The sequence below is a fragment of the Rhopalosiphum maidis genome, chromosome 1 (genome assembly GCF_003676215.2).
Source record: "Rhopalosiphum maidis isolate BTI-1 chromosome 1, ASM367621v3, whole genome shotgun sequence".
NCBI classification, from domain to species: Eukaryota; Metazoa; Arthropoda; class Insecta; order Hemiptera; family Aphididae; genus Rhopalosiphum; species Rhopalosiphum maidis.
Window position 1 is genome coordinate 63,202,262 of NC_040877.1, and position 22,288 is coordinate 63,224,549.

General features: G+C 34.9%; 2 protein-coding genes across 4 annotated transcripts in view; one reads left to right on the forward strand and one right to left on the reverse strand.

The window, feature by feature from the left end:
• The window catches only part of LOC113552151 (homeobox protein cut), a 35,154-nt gene extending 17,148 nt beyond the window's left edge, over nt 1–18,006 (forward strand). Inside the window, exons 4-15 of one of the 3 annotated variants that reach the window (XM_026954870.1) lie at nt 10,457–10,638; nt 11,542–11,672; nt 11,766–11,933; nt 12,065–12,524; nt 12,640–12,911; nt 13,349–13,512; nt 13,581–13,723; nt 13,808–14,199; nt 14,357–14,872; nt 14,954–15,474; nt 15,537–15,839; nt 15,946–18,006. In XM_026954870.1, the coding sequence (XP_026810671.1) occupies nt 10,457–10,638; nt 11,542–11,672; nt 11,766–11,933; nt 12,065–12,524; nt 12,640–12,911; nt 13,349–13,512; nt 13,581–13,723; nt 13,808–14,199; nt 14,357–14,872; nt 14,954–15,474; nt 15,537–15,839; nt 15,946–16,743 (4,050 nt within the window). In that variant the 3' untranslated portion in view covers nt 16,744–18,006. The remainder of the gene's footprint in view (nt 1–10,456; nt 10,639–11,541; nt 11,673–11,765; nt 11,934–12,064; nt 12,525–12,639; nt 12,912–13,348; nt 13,513–13,580; nt 13,724–13,807; nt 14,200–14,356; nt 14,873–14,953; nt 15,475–15,536; nt 15,840–15,945) is intronic. The other 2 variants (XM_026954879.1, XM_026954889.1) reach the window with 2 other exon arrangements.
• Nucleotides 18,007–18,558: 552 nt separating this feature from the next.
• On the reverse strand, nt 18,559–20,518 carry LOC113552166 (serine, glycine and glutamine-rich protein-like). Its single transcript, XM_026954902.1, has 4 exons — nt 20,425–20,518; nt 19,565–19,940; nt 18,957–19,068; nt 18,559–18,748 (listed from the first exon to the last, which is right to left on the reverse strand). The coding sequence occupies exons 1-4, from the start codon at nt 20,482–20,484 to the stop codon at nt 18,613–18,615; spliced, it is 684 nt and encodes a 227-aa protein (XP_026810703.1). The 5' UTR covers nt 20,485–20,518; the 3' UTR covers nt 18,559–18,612.
• Nucleotides 20,519–22,288: the final 1,770 nt, after the last annotated feature.

Here is a 22,288-nt window from a genome sequence, read left to right on the forward strand (position 1 = left end):
TTTTTCGTGTGCGGCCAAATTAGTTAAACGACTTCCCCACCACCGCACCATCCTCGACAGGTGCGGGTGTTGCTATCGTCTCGCGTTGTTGTCACCATCCATGCCGCATGCCGTACTGCAGCCACCCGCAACCCACTACTTCACTATTTTCCTATGTACAATATTCTATTTAAATATATTCAGTAAACCGATGATGTTTCTAATTATTAAAGATACACATTACCCACTGTATATATAATATACCTGTTCATAAATACTATTATAAAAAATAATTACGAATTATTCTTACAACTCACAACGAAATAAAAACAATTATTTGCGTCATTATAGTTATCATCTATTCCGAACTACTAACACAGAATTTAATTTAATTGAACAAAAATGTCATTTTTTTTTATATATATATATATATGCCAAATATAAGTACTATACGTATTATTATAATATATAAGAGTATAATTTTGAAACTTTGAAAGGAACTTCCAGCTGTTTGACACAACACGATTAGCTTTCGTTAATCAGGTTTAATTTAACTACTAAAGTTAAGGCCATCAACTGATGTTAAATTAATTACAATATGGTGATTTAACACCAGTTGATGGTAAATTTATAAGCGTTTGAACAGCGTCGCTATCCCTTTTACATCATAAGTATTATTCATACGCTATTCTTTCAAAGTACCTATGTATAAATGTACGACAAAATATATAGGTATATATAAGAAACGTGCATTACACAGACCCGATTCATCTAATTGGAATCAATGTATAGACGTTATAATCGCATAATTACATGATATAAAAGTTAAACTCTTAGAAAAAATCGTACATATTATTGTACATTGTATAATATAATTAATTTTTTCCGCTGCAGTATTGTATCAAATACCATCATCGTCGGCCAAATAATCTACACACAAATGTATAGGCGCACACAAAGATATACACACACACAATATGTATATACTCGTATAATTTATTAATTTAATAGCCCAGTACACACACAACAAAACGACTAAACACGATCCCCGCAGTCGCCTTCTCTGTTTATAAGCAAATCCGTCCGCATCTATACTTTTGGTCGCTCTGCCTCTCTCTCCATCGATGATTTTCTTCGCCGACGTTCACTCTACAATGCATACACACAGGCTCGCGATCGCAAACATGTATAAACGCACATATGACGAGTGGTCGCCGAAGGGTAGAAAATGAGGGTTGATAGATGGGCACATAACGTGGTATAACGGCGTATTATATCTGTATATATATAAATATATATTATATGAGTTCGGAACTTCGCATCCTCTCGTCCGCTGTACCCAGTGTTCGGGCGCACATACACACACTCACACACCAACTACCCGCGTTTCTCGTCCCCACTCTCACATGCGAAAGGGGTAACTCCCACCTACGGGCAACTATTAAAACAATAGACGATTGACGCGGCCATCTTGATTTGAAGATATATCTCCGGGGTTCGGCATCTCATTCCCACACACACACACACACACACACACGTGGCCCGCACTTTAAAACGGGATTGAATTATTGATCAGCTCTTCCACCCTCACCCGATCATACCCCGCGACCATTTCCCACCCTCTTCTGCTCTGTGTCGGTGTCTCGCGCGCTCCATATATATACGTGATACGATATATAGACGGGGCTTCTAATTACGAAATTTCATATTTCATATCCACCCCCTACACCCTCACATCCTAGAGCCTCCACCGTCCGTCGTCGTCGTCTCCGCTCGCGCACATACGCACTGCCCGTGCGCTCTCTCTCCCATACTCACTCTTTTCGCCTCATTCGCCGCCAACGTTCATCCGTTCGATCCCCCGAGATACGAAGTCCGTCAAAACCTCACCCTCGTAACGATTGTAAACTCGGTCATTTATATATGTATATGCGTACCACTCTCTTCCGTCGTATCACCTTGCCGATGCACAATGTATAATATGCGTGGAAACCGATATCTGCCACTAATTCCAATACGCTGTCCACCGCGTACGAGTATTATAATATATGTATAATTATAGTCCAGTAGATTTTTTTTACGTTTTAGTCTGAAGACGGTGACCGATAATTCGTCAAGAGTGACGTTAGACCGCCGAGTGAAATATAACACTTTATTTCGTATGATAATATTAGACTCGGATTACCGAATAACGATATTACCGTGTATCACTATTTCGCTTAAATAATACTCGATGTTAAATTAAAAATTACGCGTACTCACGTAGTTTCCGATTGTAAAAATAATAAATATCAATGGTAAAACAAATACATATCAAATGTAATTAGAATAATAACATTAGTTATATTAAAATAAAAGAAAAAGTTTTATGTTTTACGTATAAATAAAGAAACGCGTAGATGATGCTTCCCGCCGTGTCGGAAGTTATATATACATTTCAACGACTATCTATAAAGAAGTTCGTACCCCGCGATTGTTGGCCTCGAAAACTTTCAGTGAGCGTGTATTTCGGTGAAGAACTCTTTTCTCCTTTGTGTATATACTATGCGTAAAACGATATAATTTATGCGTATATACCATTAAGACAACCGTGTTTACTGCAATAATTAGGTGTATTGTGCGCCAAGTACCGACCGCGTGATCCCATCGATAATATATTTTGCTGAATGTTCAGACCATACACCGCACATTGTGCTATACCTATATATATATATATATTGTTTTATGTACGTAAACGTCCGTGTAATATTTTTATATAAGTAAATGTATAATACGCAATGAGATAAAAACATTAAGTACACGGTGAATTTACTATAAATTATCCCGACTCTATTTAAACATATACATGCGTATAACTTGAATATAAATACGATAATACTTACACGGATCTTTAAATTTATATCACTATAGCTGTATGCATATACTCGGTTAATAAAATCATTTTATTTACAATTCGTACGATGTATTCGTATTTTGTCTTAAGACACTATATCAATATTATACAGATATCTGTGTAATATAACTATTACATAGAGTGTACATATACACGTACATGCGAGTGTTATAATAAATATAGGTGTATATCTTCTGGTCGCCGGCCCGGTCTTCTAATCTGTTCTAGCTCAAGATTTATACTCTACTCGAGATTTCGCTCCACATAGATTCGGTAGTTATGCGGTCATATATTATAATTATTTATACAATATACATAGTAATATCTATGCAGGTATATACGCGCGTACGATTATATTGTTGTATACATTGCAGTGATATCGCATATATTTACACGTGGTAAATACTGTGCTGTCTATACACTCGTATTACATAATATGTATAATATAATAAAATAAACATCGGATAAATATTAATCACCACACCGTGAATATTACGAAACATGGCGCATGTGAGAAAAAACCGGATGTGCCCAGAAAACTCGCGCGCACTCGTCACACTCGGTCAGCGCGTAAAGGCAATCAATGCATTGACTGTATATATTATATTTATGAAATACATCGTATAGACTATAGACGCGCAGATGATACATTATTTATTATAGGTACGTCGTCGTGTGTGATGGACGTACAATAAAAATTAAAATATAATAATAATAAAGAACGAAAAAAAATCGAACTATTATATGTGAGGGAACTGGTTAAACTGGTTATCGTCCGTTTTACCTATACGCTATGCATCATACTATTATTTCGTCGTGGGTAAGCTATACAATAATATATTGTTCGCTTAAGGTTTTGACGGTCACCTAATACAGAGTTCGAAATTCGCTCCTCCGCCGAACGTCACCGTGCACGCGCGTGTGTAATGCTCGCCGCAGTAAATTTGAATAATGTCTTTTTACCGAAATCCACCCCCTCGTTTTGCACACGCACATATACGTCGGATACAACGACCCTCGGTTAGAATATAAGTGTGTGGAAAAACAATATACAGTGTGTTACAAACTGACGAAATCCAATCGTCTTTGTGTAGTATAATATTATTTGTACCAACGCAACGACAAAACTACTAAGTGTGTTGTAGTACATATTTATCGTACGTTGGTTTTTACACTCTCGATGGAACTTTTATAGCGTTTTACGGTAGATTATGACGTGGGTATAGATACTTACCTATACGGTTATACTTGTACTCTACGTAATGATAGACGTACATACGGTTCTTGTTCAAACGCGTTGTCTTGAAAAAAATTAATCACTGACTAATGAAAATCGTTCATAAGCACTCAATATATAATATATGATAACTATAAGAATTTGTGAGATTATTAAGTGTGGAATTACTCGGAAGATCGAGTTGTTTCAAAGTTTTCTCAACAACTTTAGTCGAAACATTTTAGATGTATATTTCCATCTGTACATTATAATATTCGTAATATTTACATAAAACAATAACTTTTCATTTCGTAATTAAAAGATTGATTTATTTTTATTTAGGAACTGTATAATTCTTATACGCATGCAATATTAACACTTAATAATATATTGAATATTATATAATATGGATAAACTTATAACAATTTATTGACGTACGTGTTTTTTTCTTTACAACCAGTTTTTACATTAGTATTACTATTATTGGTTATAATTATTATTTCGCAATGGGTCCTGTCATTGCTGTCAAGGTTTCCATTGTGATACGCGTCTAAAATAAAACAATTAAATCGCTTTCAAAGGTCACAAACTACAGCCGAAACCATATATAATATCGAATGGCGTGCATTATAATATTTTTGTATTCTTGACGAATCATTGGCATAGCAGTGTTTGGTTGATAAAAAAATAAAAAAACATACCTATTACTGTTACAATGTACGTATAGGTAGGTACAACTCGTACAGTACCTATATATTATATAATAATTTTACTATGCTATTGACAAATATTCTAAACTGGCACCCTTTCTTCACCACCACCACCACCACCACCACCACTATCACCTCCGCCGTTGTCATCGTCCACACACCCTGTTTCGCAACCGGAAGACGTAATACACAATAAAATCGAATTTCCTTGCCCACATTTCGTCACGAATGTGCTTTTGTTGCACACACACGTACATACTCTGTATACACACATACACATATACACACACACACACACACGCACGCAAAGGATTGACAGTGGTTGCGAGTTGCGAGGCGGAGACGCGCAGGAGGTATGGCGGTGGCGGTGAGCAGAGAAGAAAGGTACGGCAAAAGACGGTGGTAGTGGAGGGTTGTCGATGGAAAAGGCGAGGGATATATATCTAAAACTACTTGGCGTATTTTGAATGAGAGCGAATTGATCGGCCCTGTTATGTGCATATATATTTATATACGACCGTGTATAGGGATGATGGGTAGAAGAAATATTCGACGGGCGGCGAGAGTGTGATGATCGGTGTGTGTGTGTGTGTGTGTGTGTGTGTGAACCAGCGTGAGGGATGAATATATGTATACGGAGAGAAAAGGGTTTAAACTTGCCGTATCTGTCTAATTGTCAGGGCGCTACCGCTCCTTCGCTCTCTGCCTTCTCCCACGCCGCACTGCTCTTCGCCTTTTATATACGCCTGTCCCTGAAGTAGGGGTGTGTGTGGCGGGCAACGGCCGCGTGGTAGTGATAGGACGTGAGGCCACACGGGGAAGAGAGGCTTAATCACTCGCCCTGCAGGCTCCGGCGACCGTTATCTTAATGCCTCCGACACCGCCACCGCCGCTACCACCACCACCGACGCCCTTGTCAGATGCGTATATACATACGACATGTATACATGCACACGTTCGTCAGTCGATTTCCGAATCCCTTCATCGGCACTTGTCGATATAATCAATAAAACTGTGTTCCACCATGGTCGCCTTTTGTTTTCTTCCACGCCGTTCGATCGTTATTTCCCCCGCGGTGTACTATTATAATAAACATATATGCATATATTATAACGTATGCACAATAATATACACGGGCCAGCTCTTTTCGCCTGTCATCCTACCACAGCCGCTTCCGTCTTTCATACTATACATCGTGATTCGTTGTTATATTACACAAGCAATCTGCTGCAGGACTGCGGTTTTGATACGTTTCCATATTGTGTTACTTTTTTCTAAAATCGTACACAAAAATGTAAATAGATAAAAATACCTTTAGTGCCTCTAAATTACTTTTATGGTATCGGTACCGTTCCAAATTGTATTTCTTGCTCTGTATCGCGTGACAACAATTATTATTAAAAGGTGTACAGTATATTATGTACTCGTATAACAATATATATATATATATATATATATAATAATAATATATATTATACGCTGTAAATTGTATATATATATATATACATAAGTACGAGTTTATAATATAGACGTAATAGGACACATTGAACAAACATTATAATTCACTAATACCTCTCTATCAAACATACGTATATATTTTTCTCTGATGGTGTACTTGTGTGCTCACCGCGTAAAAATTATATACTTTTTTTCTGTGGGTATATTTTTATGAACAATGGCCGTTTTATGGAAAGATATTACATAACATCTGTCACTTTCGGATCCTTGCATGCATAGAAACCTGACGGTCTTTGATGTTCTCGGGAAAATTAAAAATTAGCACTCGGCACCGACTTCAAACGACAGCTTTTAAAATCGCCCGATGTCGTATTAATAATATTTATAAATAAATGTTTCTTTTGTTTCGCGCACACGTAAAAATAACAACAAAGTAAAAAACACGAATTGAAAAGAGCTGGGGTGGACAAAAAATAAATAAATAAGTAAGTAAGTAATTCAGAGCTAAAACTGCGGCGAGAATCCTAATGGCAAAATCCCAAAATGGAGCCGAAAATTAAAAACCATATCAAACAGGCACGCGGCATATATTGTTGGACAATAGACAAAAAAAAGTGTAAGAATATAGTATAATGTATATAATATATATACAGGGTCTTACAAATTTAGTGTGACAAAAATGGTAAAAGTTGGTTCATACAACATTCCCGTCATTTTAGTGGCACAACATTTATTTACCCTATATATTTCAAGTCCGTTAAACGATCGTATGGTCATTTGGCCGGGCGACTATAGCATCATAGTGTGCCGGAGGTGGTTCTCAGGAACGTTCGTTACACATTATGCGAACGGATTTTCACACCCCCTCGTCGATCGATTTTTCTCAGCGACGTACATCATATGCATGCATTATGCATATAAACATAATATACATACATACGCATATTATATTATTATATGAGAACGGCCTCTTGCATGCGTAATTATTATTATACACAGTATACAAAACACCACCACTACCACCACGTGCAGCGGTTTAAAACGATATGTCGCCGGGCAAGTACTCGGTTGCGGGGGTGCGCGTTCTAGAGACCCTGAGAAAAAGGATCTCATCCGGTGCTAATGAACACCGCACACGGAACCCGTCGTCGTCAGGCGACGGTCTCACGAATTCGGGTTTTTTTCGCCATATGGGCGCTCGCGCGATAGGAACCTATATATAATACGATGGCCATATTATCGTATACAACATAATAATATTATCTTACTCTTCGAACACGATGTGTTGTTCACCAAAATCAATGAAAAACAGTATGCCAGACCCACGCACGCACGCACGCATGCACGTACACACATACACATGCCGAATTAATAATTACACGCGTCTTTTTCCTTGACAGACGTTGTTCTCGCGCGCGCTCGCGGAGGACGGTGTGCATACGTATCCGAACGGGACACGGTCGGTTGATCTCGAACAAACGAGCCTGCAGTATACACACAGGCGCGTAACAATAGTGTGTTGGTTTGCGTTAAAAACGTAATAGATTTTAATGAGGAAAAAACAATGGATGGAAAATAACGACGCTTGTGTGTGTATAGAAAATCTGAAATATCGCGAAAATGCGCAATGTAACAGCAATTACGATAATGTATAATATAATAAATATTTTGTATTATTATTATTATTATTATTATGTATCGTCGTTATATGTGTACCTATAGTTATTATTATTATTATTATTATTATCCGTACAAAACAATATTATAATCCCATAGATCGACGACGACCGTTATTGCGTTACACATGGGATCGATAACCGGTATATTACAATATAATATTATACGATGGCGAATGTCGATTCCGATAACCGGTTCCTCCTCGCAAACAAACGTGTCGGATTCGGGTGCGGGAGTCGCGGCGGTGCTTGGCTTCAAACATTTATTATTATTTTTTTTTCTGAAATAATTAGAGTCTTGTGAATGTCCCACGCGACCCTTGCGAATCGGTTTGGGGGTGTTTTGTATCGGCATATGGGGTGCGGACGAAATTAATTGTAAGCGCGCATATTATACGAGTATATCCGTACGAATCGATATGCAAAATAATCAGTTTCTTTCGAGGGTGGTCAAACACACTGACGAGATTTATGCGTGTGCGAGTGTGCATGTACACCCCACAGCCGCCGCGCGTGTGTAACGAAGAGACGCTGTATACAAACGACGTCGTGATTTTTGATGGCGTGTATATTATTATAATAATATTATATATTGTACGATGTACGTTTTTACAATCTAACATTATACGATCGGATCACACTGGCAGCCGACAATATATGTATACATTGCATTATGTATTCGTCGTAATATTATATTATATTTCTATGCGGCAGACCCGCCAAGGTGACCTTGTAGTTTAGACAATTTTCGGATTATATCGACGTTATTATATTAACAGACAAATAGTTATAAAAGCACAGGAAACAGGAAACCGATGATTTTTTGACATCCCAAGATTTATTGCGGTTAGTCAATTGGAACAAATTACGGGCTGACCCGAACAACGACTTCTGTTTCGCTTTAATACGATTTTCCTCTGCGTTTATAATTCCACAACTACTATTACTAGTTACTACTACTTTACTACTACTATAGTTAAAAGTTATATTACGGCTTCTAATACTACTACTACTACTACTACTACTACTACTTCTACTGTCTACTATTGCCATCGTATATAATATACATCAGGCCATCGTCGTGGACCCCCCGCCATAACTACTCGTTCGCGTGATGTTTATTCATGTGAGCAGTGTAATAATTTTAGGTTGCTACTTCGGCGTGTGCAGTTGTATATATATATCGATGCCGACGATTCTCTCGTTTTATTTTTATTTTTTCCTTTCGGTCATTACTCAATATAATAACATTATACATCGAAATACCGGCTAATGAGCCTCATTTGATGCATCCTTTCGGCGGCCATGTTTGATTTTTCTCTATAAAGTTTCGTTGTTTGCTAACGTTTAATTGTCTACGATGTATTCTGTGTGTATATCTATATCTATATATATATATGTATGTGTGTGTGTGTGTTTACCTTCAGTGGTGATATATAATCGGACAAACACTTTTATCTGTTTTTTTTTTTTATTATTAGTATTATTATTATTATTATTCGTTAACGTCATAAAACCTGCGAACGATGAATACTGCTACGACGACCCACTAGTGTTTGTGTGTATCTATCTAATTACAAACATTTGTATTCCAATCTTTATTGGCGTTGATACCGACCGCAAACAAGCGTCGGGGAATTTTCGTGCGTGTAATTTATTCGACGAGAGTATATCATAATTTTTTTATGTATATATTTATTATACACTTAGATGTAGACATTTTTTTTTATTCAGCTCAAATAAATGCTGTACGCGAAGAACGGTTTATATTATTATTATATGTAGGTTATACCTGCAATGAGTGTGTATAGTAGCTGCAGTGTGTTCAGGTTTGGACGTTCGTAAAATGGATTTTCAATACGTTTAATGGAAAAAGCGTATGTATGTTGTTTTTACACCCATCGCGTATATTATTTAAGCTCGGTATACGTGGTAAAATAAAAGGGCGAGAGAAAAAAGTGTAATCAATCCTGATGGATACAGACGCGCATAATAATGACTATAATTGTTGAAGAGAAAATCGGAAACGTCTGTCTGTCTGCACGCGGAACTTTTCCTTCATGACTAACACTATGGAACAGACTGGAGGAGGGACCTTTCAGAAAACAGAGCGCACTCGACTCCCTTTAGTGTATCTCGTTACGGGCCGTTAATATTAAAATAAAAAGAGAATAAGGAATTGTTGTAATAATAATAATGTAATTACTGTAGTTTGATATCGAACACTCGCGCACGTTTTATGATAATTAAAAAACATATATACATAAACATTTTATATATTATTATTATGTATACACAAGGTAAATAGTTCTGTTTCGTGTCTATGCACCATAGGCTATCGGTGGCGACAACGGTTTTCAGTAATTAACCGGGACGCTCTTAACGGGTTTTTGATGCAAATTGTATAAACAATAATTTTTTAGGACCCCTTATGCTTATAAACGCCATCTTGGATATCGATTGTGTTTGTTATTATACTCATTTCTACCACCCTCTATATTAAAATAATTTTTTTTTTATTTAGATTTCACAATTGGTGGAGGATGTACGCAGACTGCAATCTAGTATCGGTAAACTACAAGATCATACAGCAAAAGAAATCGCCAGACTTGAGGAAGAGTTACATGACAAAAGACAACACATTATGAGACTTGAAGCTAGATTGGATGCTCAGAGAGACTACGAAGAAGTTAAACGACAGCTATGGTGAGTGACAAAATTTTAGGAATTCGATTGGATAAAATATTACAAGACACAAGAATCTCAAAGTTGAAAACGTTAATTTTCTGTTTTTGGCACTTTTTCAATTTACACTAATTGTTTAATTTTTGGCATACCGGCCAAATTACACCATTTTTTATGATCCAAGAATATTTTTTTCATAATCGTCCATAAGTCTTCTTATTTATTTTTGCATCTAGCAATTTAATATGTTCAACAGGCCAATTCAATTTTAGTGAGTTCCAATTCAATGCAACAAACTAAAAATACGTTTTTCGAAACATTGTATTATAAGAATGTACTATAATATAAATTATAATATTTCATATTATTTACGTTAATACGTTACATAATAAACAGCGTCTGTTTGAGCTAACGAATACACGATAAATACCTTATACCAGTTGTACCGCAATCTCAATATTTCCTACACATTAATGTATGCACGTGGGCAATGGTGGTTTTTTAATGATATTTTAGATCACTAATATTATGGATGCATTCAAAAATGTTCAACTGATAAATACCACTTGTTAATAAGAAATATGCTGTGGTATTTTTTTTTAAATAAATATAAATATACAACTAAAATATTTTTTGACATCAATGCCGATATTTTAAAATCATGTGGATACAAACTAGTTTATTAAAACAAAATCTGGTATGCGAGAATAGAAAAAAATGTCATCGATATTAATTATATGGAACGGAAAGATGGTTATCGATACAGAATCGTCTTTATTTCTAATGTCAGCGGGGGGCTTACATAGTAAATGAGTCATAACGCTAATGAAATATTCGTTTGCTTAGTGGTTTTTCACAATAAACGTGAATAACGGTGATAAAAAAAAACTATTATTTGATTTTTTTTTATTATGTATATTTTAGTGTACTGAAGGCCGTTGAATGTTCAGACGACCGTAATAACAAGTCACCAAACAACAACAAATCTGAAAACACACAAGGCACATCGCCTCAACAACAGAGATCGTCTTGCAGTCCCGTGCCTGAAATTCAAAGTAAGTGAAACACTGCAATATTATAATAGATCCCATTAGTAGCATCACATAAAAAAGTAGCATCGCTAAAATGGCCGTCTGTCTGTCTTACAGATGATTTTTCAGTTCCGGTGGCCCCACCCCCTCCCGGGCTACAAAACGTCGAACAGTTTGGCCCGATACTCGGCGAAGAGATCGTGGCCAACTGGCGAAGATCCCTCGAATGCAATAAATATGAACAAAAGAAAGTCTATACTTCTCCAAACCGACATGAAACTACCGGTAAGGAAAAGTCTAGACGTGTTCTTGAAATGAGGGGGAGGAGGCCTCGAGAATTGTTATTTTTTTGTAGTTAATACGTGTATGATTATTTAAAAAAAATCCTTTAAATATTTTTTATAAATTATTTTTAGACAAGGAAAAGTCACCTGGTCTAGAATCTATCAAAACACCACCTCCGAGCACGTCTCCAGCACCTACTTCACCATCTATCATGGTTCAACCTACGCGATCTGCTAGTAGGTCCGGAACACCATGTAAATCACCAACAAGTGAATCGAACAGTTCACCACGACTTAACAATAGTTCTCCACATAACAATAACAATAACCCATCTCAGTTGAACAACAACAACAACAACAACAACAACATCCCCGCAGGCCTCATAAATGGTCTCTGTGGTCTTAATGTTGGTCTCAACAATAACATTTTAGGACCTGCTGGTGCTTTAGGCTTTGACTTGATAAAGTCGCCTTTTGATCACAGGTCTCCTTATCGATTTGGAGATGGTGATTGTACAATGGTTGGACGTTTTGGTGAATCACTTATACCGAAAGGTGATCCTATGGAAGCTAGACTCCAAGAAATGCTTAGGTAAACAAAATTATACATAATTAAAATTAGTTAATATTATTACTTAAGTATTGTTATTAATTAATTGTTTTACATGATTATAAAATAATTAATAATATCAAATTGTTATTTTTAGGTATAATATGGATAAATATTCTACCCAAAACTTGGATACATTGCATATAGCTCGTCGCGTACGTGAACTACTATCCATCCATAACGTGGGCCAAAGGTTGTTCGCCAAATATATTCTCGGACTTTCCCAAGGGACCGTCAGTGAATTGCTGTCAAAACCTAAGCCGTGGGACAAGCTGACCGAAAAGGGACGTGATAGCTATAGGAAAATGCATGCGTGGGCATGTGACGAGAACGCGGTTATGCTACTCAAGTCGTTGATACCGAAAAAAGGTATGGTGTTCCGAAGCGATTATAGTTAATTTAACCCCGAGAAATTCCATTAATCAAGACCATTCAAGTAGGCAAACACGAGGGGTCAAAAGTCCGAAATCAATTAAGTTCTTGTTTTACGTAGTAGATGAAGTAATCTGGGGGCACTAATTAAAACCACGAAACTTACCAGAACCCCTTTAAACAATTGTGGTCAATAGGGTCACCGTGAACCCATGGAAATTATCAATGTGAAAAAGGAATAAATCTTTGTCAAGATGTATAAACGTACAGTTTTACCATTGGTTTAACTAATTCGGAATAATTCTAAATAGTTGGGGTGGACAAAAGTCGAGAGGGGGATTAGTGTTTAAGAATAGTATCCCTTTATGCAAACTTGTTGGGTGTAGGTCATTAGGGTTTATCAAAGAAGGACTCCTTGTACTCATTGATTGCAGGTAAAGACTCTGGCATACCTACGGTATTGGGAAGAACTGAAAATGACGTCACCGATGAAAGAATTGTACACATATTAAATGAAGCGAGTCAAATGATGAAACCTAATCAACAGCAAGACGATACTCAAAGCAATGATGAAAGCACTTCACCAAATCAATTAATTGTAATTATAATTTTTATTTTACTTTTATATATATATATAACTGTATTAATTTTAATAATGTTGTACAGAGGAGTACTTCTCCGTCCAGACAAAGACCAAAGGAAGATATACCACAAGAACAAGTGGCCCGACTGTATCAAGAAGAGCTATCCAAAATTATGGGCAAACGTTTGGAAGATTCTATGAGAAGCGGTGAACAGCCATTTGCGGGGTGAGTTTAGTTGTTATTATTCTTATTCTTATTTAGATTTTTAAATTGGTAATTTGTAATTATTAATATCAAAATAATTTTTAGTTGGCTATTCCCTCATTTCTTCGGAAATCATACCGGCAACCACGATGATATTCGAACTGCATTAGATGCTTATCACCGAGAATTATCAAAGTTACAAAACTGCCCACAGAGCCAATTGTCAGGATTATTAGCTCTTCAACAACAAGCTGCCGTTGCAGCAATGTCAAACAACAACAACAATAACAATAATAATACCATACAAGGAACCGGTATGGCTCAAGACTTGTCTTTACCAAAAGACAGAAAAGATATTTACCCGTTTGTTCAACGAAAAGATTTTGCTGTTAAAGTAAATGGGACTGAGGTTTCAGACAAAGAGTCTGAAACTGTAGCAGAAGCAATGAAACAAGCCGGAAGTGCTTTTTCGCTTGTACGACCTAAAACTGAACAAAGTGAGTTATTTGAATAATTAAAATATAATATTACAAAAAAAAAAGTAGTGTAATAAAGATATATAATATAATCTATGTACATACAATATGTCTCCTAAGTATAGATTATATACTGTATATTACATGGTATATTTATGTTTATTTTTGTTCAAATTAGGTGGTACATCTTCTGTAGGAAGCTCAGCCAGCTCACCATTAGGTAATAATATTTTACCTCCAGAAGATTTCGGTCAATCGGCTGCAGTCAGTCCACTCCAAAGAATGGCTTCAATTACAAATGCTTTAATTTCTCAGCCCGCTACTCCACATCATCATTCTCCTTCCCAGAGACCTCTGAAAGCTGTATTGCCACCAATTACTCAACAACAATTTGACCAATTTAACAATTTGAATACTGAAGAAATTGTAAGGAAAGTCAAAGAGCAACTTAGTCAATTTTCAATCAGTCAAAGATTATTTGGAGAATCTGTATTGGGTCTTTCGCAAGGAAGTGTGTCCGATCTCTTGGCTAGACCAAAACCATGGCATATGTTAACTCAAAAAGGAAGAGAACCTTTTATTCGAATGAAAATGTTTTTGGAAGATGATAAAGCTGTACATAAACTAGTTGCTTCTCAATATAAAATTGCACCAGAGAAGCTTATGCGAACTGGAGGATATGGCGGATCAAGTCGTAAGTATACAATTATAATTTAGCACTGTTTAAATAGATTTTTTTTTACCAATTTATTAATATTGTTATTTTTATATATAGCTATGAATCAAAATTTAGTTAAGTCAACACACACTTTTGGTGGTAAAATGACCCCTTCACCTCTCGATCTCTTAAAAGTTAGTGGAGATGTGGATCGTCAAACACCACATCATCATATACTTACCTCAATGTGCAACACGTCTACAACAATGTCAGAAGACTCTGATATGGCGTCTTCACTGCAATCACCGAGTAACCATCATATTCAACTTCAGTCTCCAGGTGGACATCACCAGGCAACTTCATCTACTGCTTCTTCATTAATATCCACGGGTAGTCAACTTGCATCTATGATAGTCACTGAAAATAAACTTAAAGCAAGCCCTATACCAAACAACGGTATTCCGCAAAATCTTATGTTGCAACACGTGGCTGCAGCTTTCCAAAATACGGGTACACGTCACCCACCAGCAGTTGTACCATCAGTTTATGAGATGGCTGCTCTAACGCAAGATCTTGACACACAGACAATTACTACTAAAATCAAAGAAGCACTCCTCGCTAATAATATTGGACAAAAAGTAAATATTAAAAATATAAAATTAATAATTGTGCTTCTTACTTATTGTTTATGTTTTTTAAGATTTTCGGTGAAGCTGTACTGGGACTCTCTCAAGGATCAGTTAGTGAATTGCTATCAAAGCCTAAGCCATGGCATATGCTGAGCATTAAAGGCCGTGAACCATTCATTCGGATGCAACTTTGGCTATCTGATCAACATAATGTGGAAAGATTGCAAGCGATTAAAAGTGAACGGAGGGAGTTGAACAAAAGAAGACGAGGATCTGGCCAACAAGACAATGGAAGTGATACATCTTCGAATGACACTTCAGACTTTTATCACAGTGGCACTAGTAGTCCTCCATCCGCCGCGAAAAAACAACGAGTAAGAATCATATAAATATTATAAGTGTTATTATTCTAACCGTTGTGAAGTGAATACATTTGAAATTATGTATTATGGTCGTTATAAATATACATATGATTTTCAGGTTCTGTTTTCCGATGAACAAAAAGAAGCATTGAAACTAGCGTTTGCTCTTGATCAATATCCGAGTGTGGGAACAATTGAGTTTCTTGCATCGGAATTAAACTTAGCTACTAGGACAATAACAAACTGGTTCCACAACCATAGAATGAGGATCAAGCAACAATCGCCTCATTCTGATTCACAGCAACAACAATCACAAACTGGTCCCGGATTCGATCCAATTCAATTTAAAATTCTCTTGAGCCATCGACTAGGTTTTGGTGGCCTTCCAATACCGTTTAACGCAGGAAACCCATATTTACAACATAACGCCGATCTGTCTTCCTTCATGCCAATGTTTACGTCGTCCTCTTCGGCCACTGTAGATGAACAAATGTCCGGATTAGATTTGAGTGTGAAACATGAAGTAGACACTGACTTTGATGACGAAGATAGCCGGTCGGAAGAGTCGGAACCTCGAGAAGAAATCCCGGCCGTACCCGTAGTCGGAAGTTCTCGCAGAAAACCAGCTGCTCCACAATGGGTGAACCCGGATTGGTTACAATCCGAACAGAAGCAACAACAGCAGCAATCCGAAGTAATTATAAATGGCGTTTGCGTAATGCAAGCGGCCGATGGCTGCGCTGAAAGAAGAAGGTCTGAGACCATTCGAGTAGAACCGTCGGATGTCAACGACGAAGACAAGTCTGGTAGATCTACACCATCGGAAGCCAGTTCCTTAAAACAAGAATCAGATGGTGAACACGAACAGGAAGCTATCAGTGTTAAGGAAGAAAAATCGTGGAACAACGAATTTTAGAGATTAGGTCAACGAAATGTTACCACTACCTACGTGAGTAACAGATGACATAGTTAATTTTTTTATAACGTTTTGTATACACCGTTTGTAAATAGTTATACATATAAATATATTATTATAAAAATCATATACTATATTATATATATATATAAATATAAAGAATGTGCAATTTTTTAGACTTAAATACGCATCCCAAAAATTGTTTGATTTGTATCACTTGAGTGGTCCTATATTTTTTGTGATTATATAGTTTCTTTATTACAACTTACTATTTTGTTTAAATTTAATATTAGTGTGAAAAACAAACTTCAACTAAAACAGTTTAAAATAACTAGAAAGACTGTCACATCTTTAAGTACAGTGTCAATAATTTCTTAGTTCCACGATGTAAACAATTTTTTCTAGTCTATCACGGTCTCTAGTCTTGGGAAAGTTTTTCATTTATAAAAAAAATACCTTATAATATTATATAATGCAATAATTATAATATTCGAACCGAAAACCATTGGGAACCATTTGAGACCTGTTAAAATAAGACTTATAGTGTTATTCGAAGGGTTAAGAAACCAAACGGATCAACCCGATTTATTTTGTTTAACTAATAGTTCTAGATAATAAGAGACTAATATCTGTAAAAAAAATCGGGAAAAATTACGTTTTGAAGGTATGAAATGTCAAATAATTTTTATGTTGGAATATACTCTTTAAATTAACGTAACGATTCGGTCTGTTTGGTTTCCAAACCTTTTATTTATTATTATTATTATTATTATTATAATTATTATTAGTGTAAATGAGTACCTATTCTACTATAATTTTGTAATTTTTAAATATATTTATTTGTATAATATCGTGTAGTTTTAACGAAATCGTATATACACTAGATATTAGATAAGTAGGTTTGATAATGTTTTATGATTGTCATTGAGTCATTGTCATTATCGCCGCCGATGCTAGTGGTGTGTTCTGTCACCACATGCTAATATAGGCGTAAACACCCTGCTAAGATTTTTTTAGTAGGTATACGCCAAAATTGTATTGTTTATATGAGACAAGTCTGCTGGATAACGATGACTCAATGATGGACATAGAACCGTAATGAATGTACTAAGATAAGCCTACCTAATTGCACCAAAAATAATATGTATAAAAAAACCAACTGTTTAGTGTAAATACTCTACATTTTTTAAAATATTCTATTAAGTTTCACTCGCTTATTATTGTTGTACCTTAGGCAGTTGAATTTTTTTTTTTTTTGTGGAATCAAATCAAAAACTTTTTCAAAAATAATAAATATTGTTATTTTTTTCTTCGTTCTGATATTAATTTGTTTGTTCGATATTTTTATTATTATTTTTTTTTTTAACTATTCTACTTATAATTATTCTTTATAAGTAAGACTATTTGGTGTTGACTACAATATTATGAACGATATAATTGTTAATTTATTTTCATTGGTTTATAGTTAAGAAAATTTCCACGTGACATCTCACCGTCTGTCCTTTTTTAAGAAAACAATAAATAAATACAATTATTATAATCAATATCTCGTTAGTATTAATCGATAATTACCTAGTAAAATATTATTTATTGATATATACAAACATATTTATTTTGTATATAGATACGAATTGCTCTTACGATTTAAGGATTCATATCATTCGATTGTTCTCGTGAATAGTAATGTGTAAAAATGATTAAAAAAAATTGATTTTATTAAAAATAACAATAAAACGAAATCATTTAAAATTGTTTTTTTTATTATTATTAATATTATTGATGACATTGTGTTATATTAATAAAAACAAAAAAAATATATCATAATAATAAATATTATACGCAAGTACACGATAAAATCTGTGGTAAGTCTCACGAGTGTGCGGTGGTTGGCATTCCCATGGCCATCCCCGATCCTAAACCCATCCAAGAAAATAGTAGACAGTTCGGCTGATAATATACCGGCTGCGGTGGTGGTTGGTAGAAAAATTTGCACCAGCCTTGGCACCTGAAATCGTATTATTAATATTATTACGACCATAACAATCGACGTAAGATAATGTCATAACTGTAATACGTATATGGTATATTATGTAATATGTATATATTATATATAATATCAACAATCGCACAGATAATGGTCCTTAAGGGAACGGAACCGGGACAAAACAATCTTATAGGTTATACAGGTATAACAAAATATTACACTGACTTACCAGTTAGGGTACATAATGATCGTTTGCGAGGTGTATGTCGTGGTCGTTGGTGACGGCCTTTGTACTGGTGTTGTAGATTTCGGTGGTGGCATGGTCGTCGGAGGGTGTGTGGCTGAAATCGTGTAAACGAAATTTTCATAGATGTACTTAGAAATAGTTGATAAAAAATTGAAAGGAGAAAATATAAAAAATAACAATTCAAAGATGGAATGATGTCAAAATACTAAACATCTTTATAATATATATTAAAAAAATGATACAAATATTTTAAATGTGGATATATTTTTATCATTTTACTCGCGTGTGTAGCATAATATAATTTAATTTTGAAAATAAACATTGGAAACGAATTAAATATTTAAAATTGAAATACACCGCGTCTGTTAGTATATAAGTATATTTTTTTTTTATTGTTACAATATTTTTCACAATATTTATTTCCGATTTAAGTTGATAATATTTACTATTAAAATCAGTATACATTTTTTTTTTATATTTAATTTCATATAGTTTGCATACAATTTCGATTTTACATAAAGTGGGTTTTTGATACACATATATTGTACTACTTGTTAGTGTCCTAAATAAAACTATTATAAATCGCTTACTTGGCGCCTGGGTCGTCGGCGTAGCTTTTGTCACCACTTCTTGTACTTGTTGTTGTTGAAATACTTGCAATTGGATTGGTTGGCATATCGTGTCACATCCGAACGGAGGGAAAAACGGGAATGGTAGTTGTATTCCCGACATCCCGTTCATACCAAAAGACATGTTACCCATTCCGATTGCGACACCGCCACTACCTCCACCACTACCGCCTCCATGATCGCCGCCACTACCTCCACCACTACCGCCTCCGTGACCGCCGCCACTACCACCGCCACCACTACTGCCTCCATGACCGCCGCCACTACCGCCACTGCCACCACCAGCACTACCACCGCCACTGCCGTGACCGTCGCCAGACGCTTTATCGTCGCATATCTAAAACAATTACATCCGAATTATCAGTCAACATACTTGCAGTCCAATTTATTTAGACAATATTGTATTGCATTGAGTGTTAAGCATTTATATTATAACATTTATATCCAAACGATTTAAAATCGTCAAAAATAAATACATCGTTGCGTTTACCGATTGCTATTTTTTCTTTTCTCTATAGCATCTTGCATCATCAAACACAAATAATATTAAAACAAAAAAAAATAATAATATGCATAGGAACTAAAGAACCTATGTTTTGATTGATTTTTGTTTACTACCCCGATAATAAAACAACCCGTCAATTAAGTATAACTTTTATAAAAAGAAGTATACTTCAATTGAAAAAACGCATATTATAATAGGTAATACACAAATCAAACGCACAATATGTATGACTCGTCCAGATAAAACAAGTGCAGACTATATAATTATGAAACGCAGTTAAAGAAATATTGTAATAGTAAAAAATGTATGTACTTACAGTTTGACTTATGAATAGTGTGGCTACCAGCCATGTGGTGTATGTCACTTTGAAATGCATAGCGATGTAAAATATGATTTAACAACTGTATACGGTGCTGTTGAGTTTTATACTCAGAACGTTTGTATACAATGACATTGAGCGAAATGGAGGTTAGTGTTTTTCCCCGGTTTTCCAGTGTTTTACAAGTCCCTCTCCAATACTATTGTAATAAGGTTTATTGGCTCTTATTGATGCGTAATTTGTACAGGACAGCCCTTTAAGGTCAACAATTTCAATTCACCGATTTCAAGGTACGCGCAAACAATGCGAAATAGTGTATTGTTTTAAAATGAACGAAATCTGTTGTTTGTCCATCTAATGATCTAGAATCGAAAATTCGCATATATTTTATGGGTGTCCAAAAATTGATTTGGTACATATTTAAACTCGTTAACAATTACCGATAATATTATAATAATATACAACGTTATACTTTAATAAGAAAATTGTAACTTGCAGGTAATCACTTCGACGCAAACTTAATATTCATCGATAAGCATATTATATATAATATAGTATACAAGCGTGGTGATTCACCAAGCATATTCATTACTAATTCTTTCTTTAATAATGCAGTTAATAGTTATTCAAAACCTCATTTTCGTAATTTTTATATAATGTACTTAGACAATATTCTCGAATACATAATATTTTTTTGTACCACTTAAGGAGTGTCCTGTCTCCTGTGATAATCCAAACTTCTGTTTTTTCAAATAAAAATACCCCTCTCTTTCCACATTATATATTAATGATCTAATAATATTCATATATTTTGTAATTTAATAAAACCATTTTTAAAATATTTAAACTATCTGCTGAAAAGTTTAAAATAGAAAATAAGTGGTTTTCATTTGAAAAATAGAAGTATGCTGATACCACAGAACACTTCTTAAGTTAACAAAAAAATCTCAAGTATTCAAAAATATGATATTAATGTATGTTTAGAAATTCTAAAAATCAGATTTTGTATAACTGCATTATTAAAAAGAAAATGAAATGATCATTGTTTATAAATCATTCTGTATAATAATATTATAGTGTAGTATAAATTTTTTTAAGTATGACAAACTAATTTTTTTAAGTATCTATATGTGTTATTTGACACTTCTACAGCGTTTTGTTTGAACAAAAAATCCGACAAAGAAGATGAACTGTCATGACACTCACGAATTCTATCTATAGAATAGATACGCATCAATGTACAAACATTTAGTTACATACTAGCACAGGTTTACAGATATACAACGTTTGTTAATATGCCTCAAAAGAGACCAAATCATCACCTGTGTCATCATTGTAGAACAAATCACGGATGTATGATATAACGTTACAAAGTATACGTAAATATGTTATATGTAACAACTAATAAGGAATAATGCTCACTAAATATATAATAGTCATCCGCGTGTACACTGTATACATTTAATACAATATATACTTAACGTTATTTATACAAAACACATCGTGTCAAGTTCATTAATTTTGGGCCTATACCGCGCCATCCGTAGTATTTCGTACACTAAGAAACTACGGATTACTATTATAATACTCGTAAGTCATTCGTACAATATATTATAATATATATATACTATCCAATCGAGGCTAAGTTAAATAATAAATAATTAAGATTGTGTAATCATAAAATATATCAGTAAGAACTTATTATTTGATCTAAGTGTTCTAAAGCTTCTTGGCTATAAATAAATTATGATTCCAAACGTTTTAAAACTTCTTACTGAATTATCTTATATTTATAAAATAAATTCAACGATCCCGTTACAGTTATACATTATCATGATGCATAACTTATATCAGTGGCATG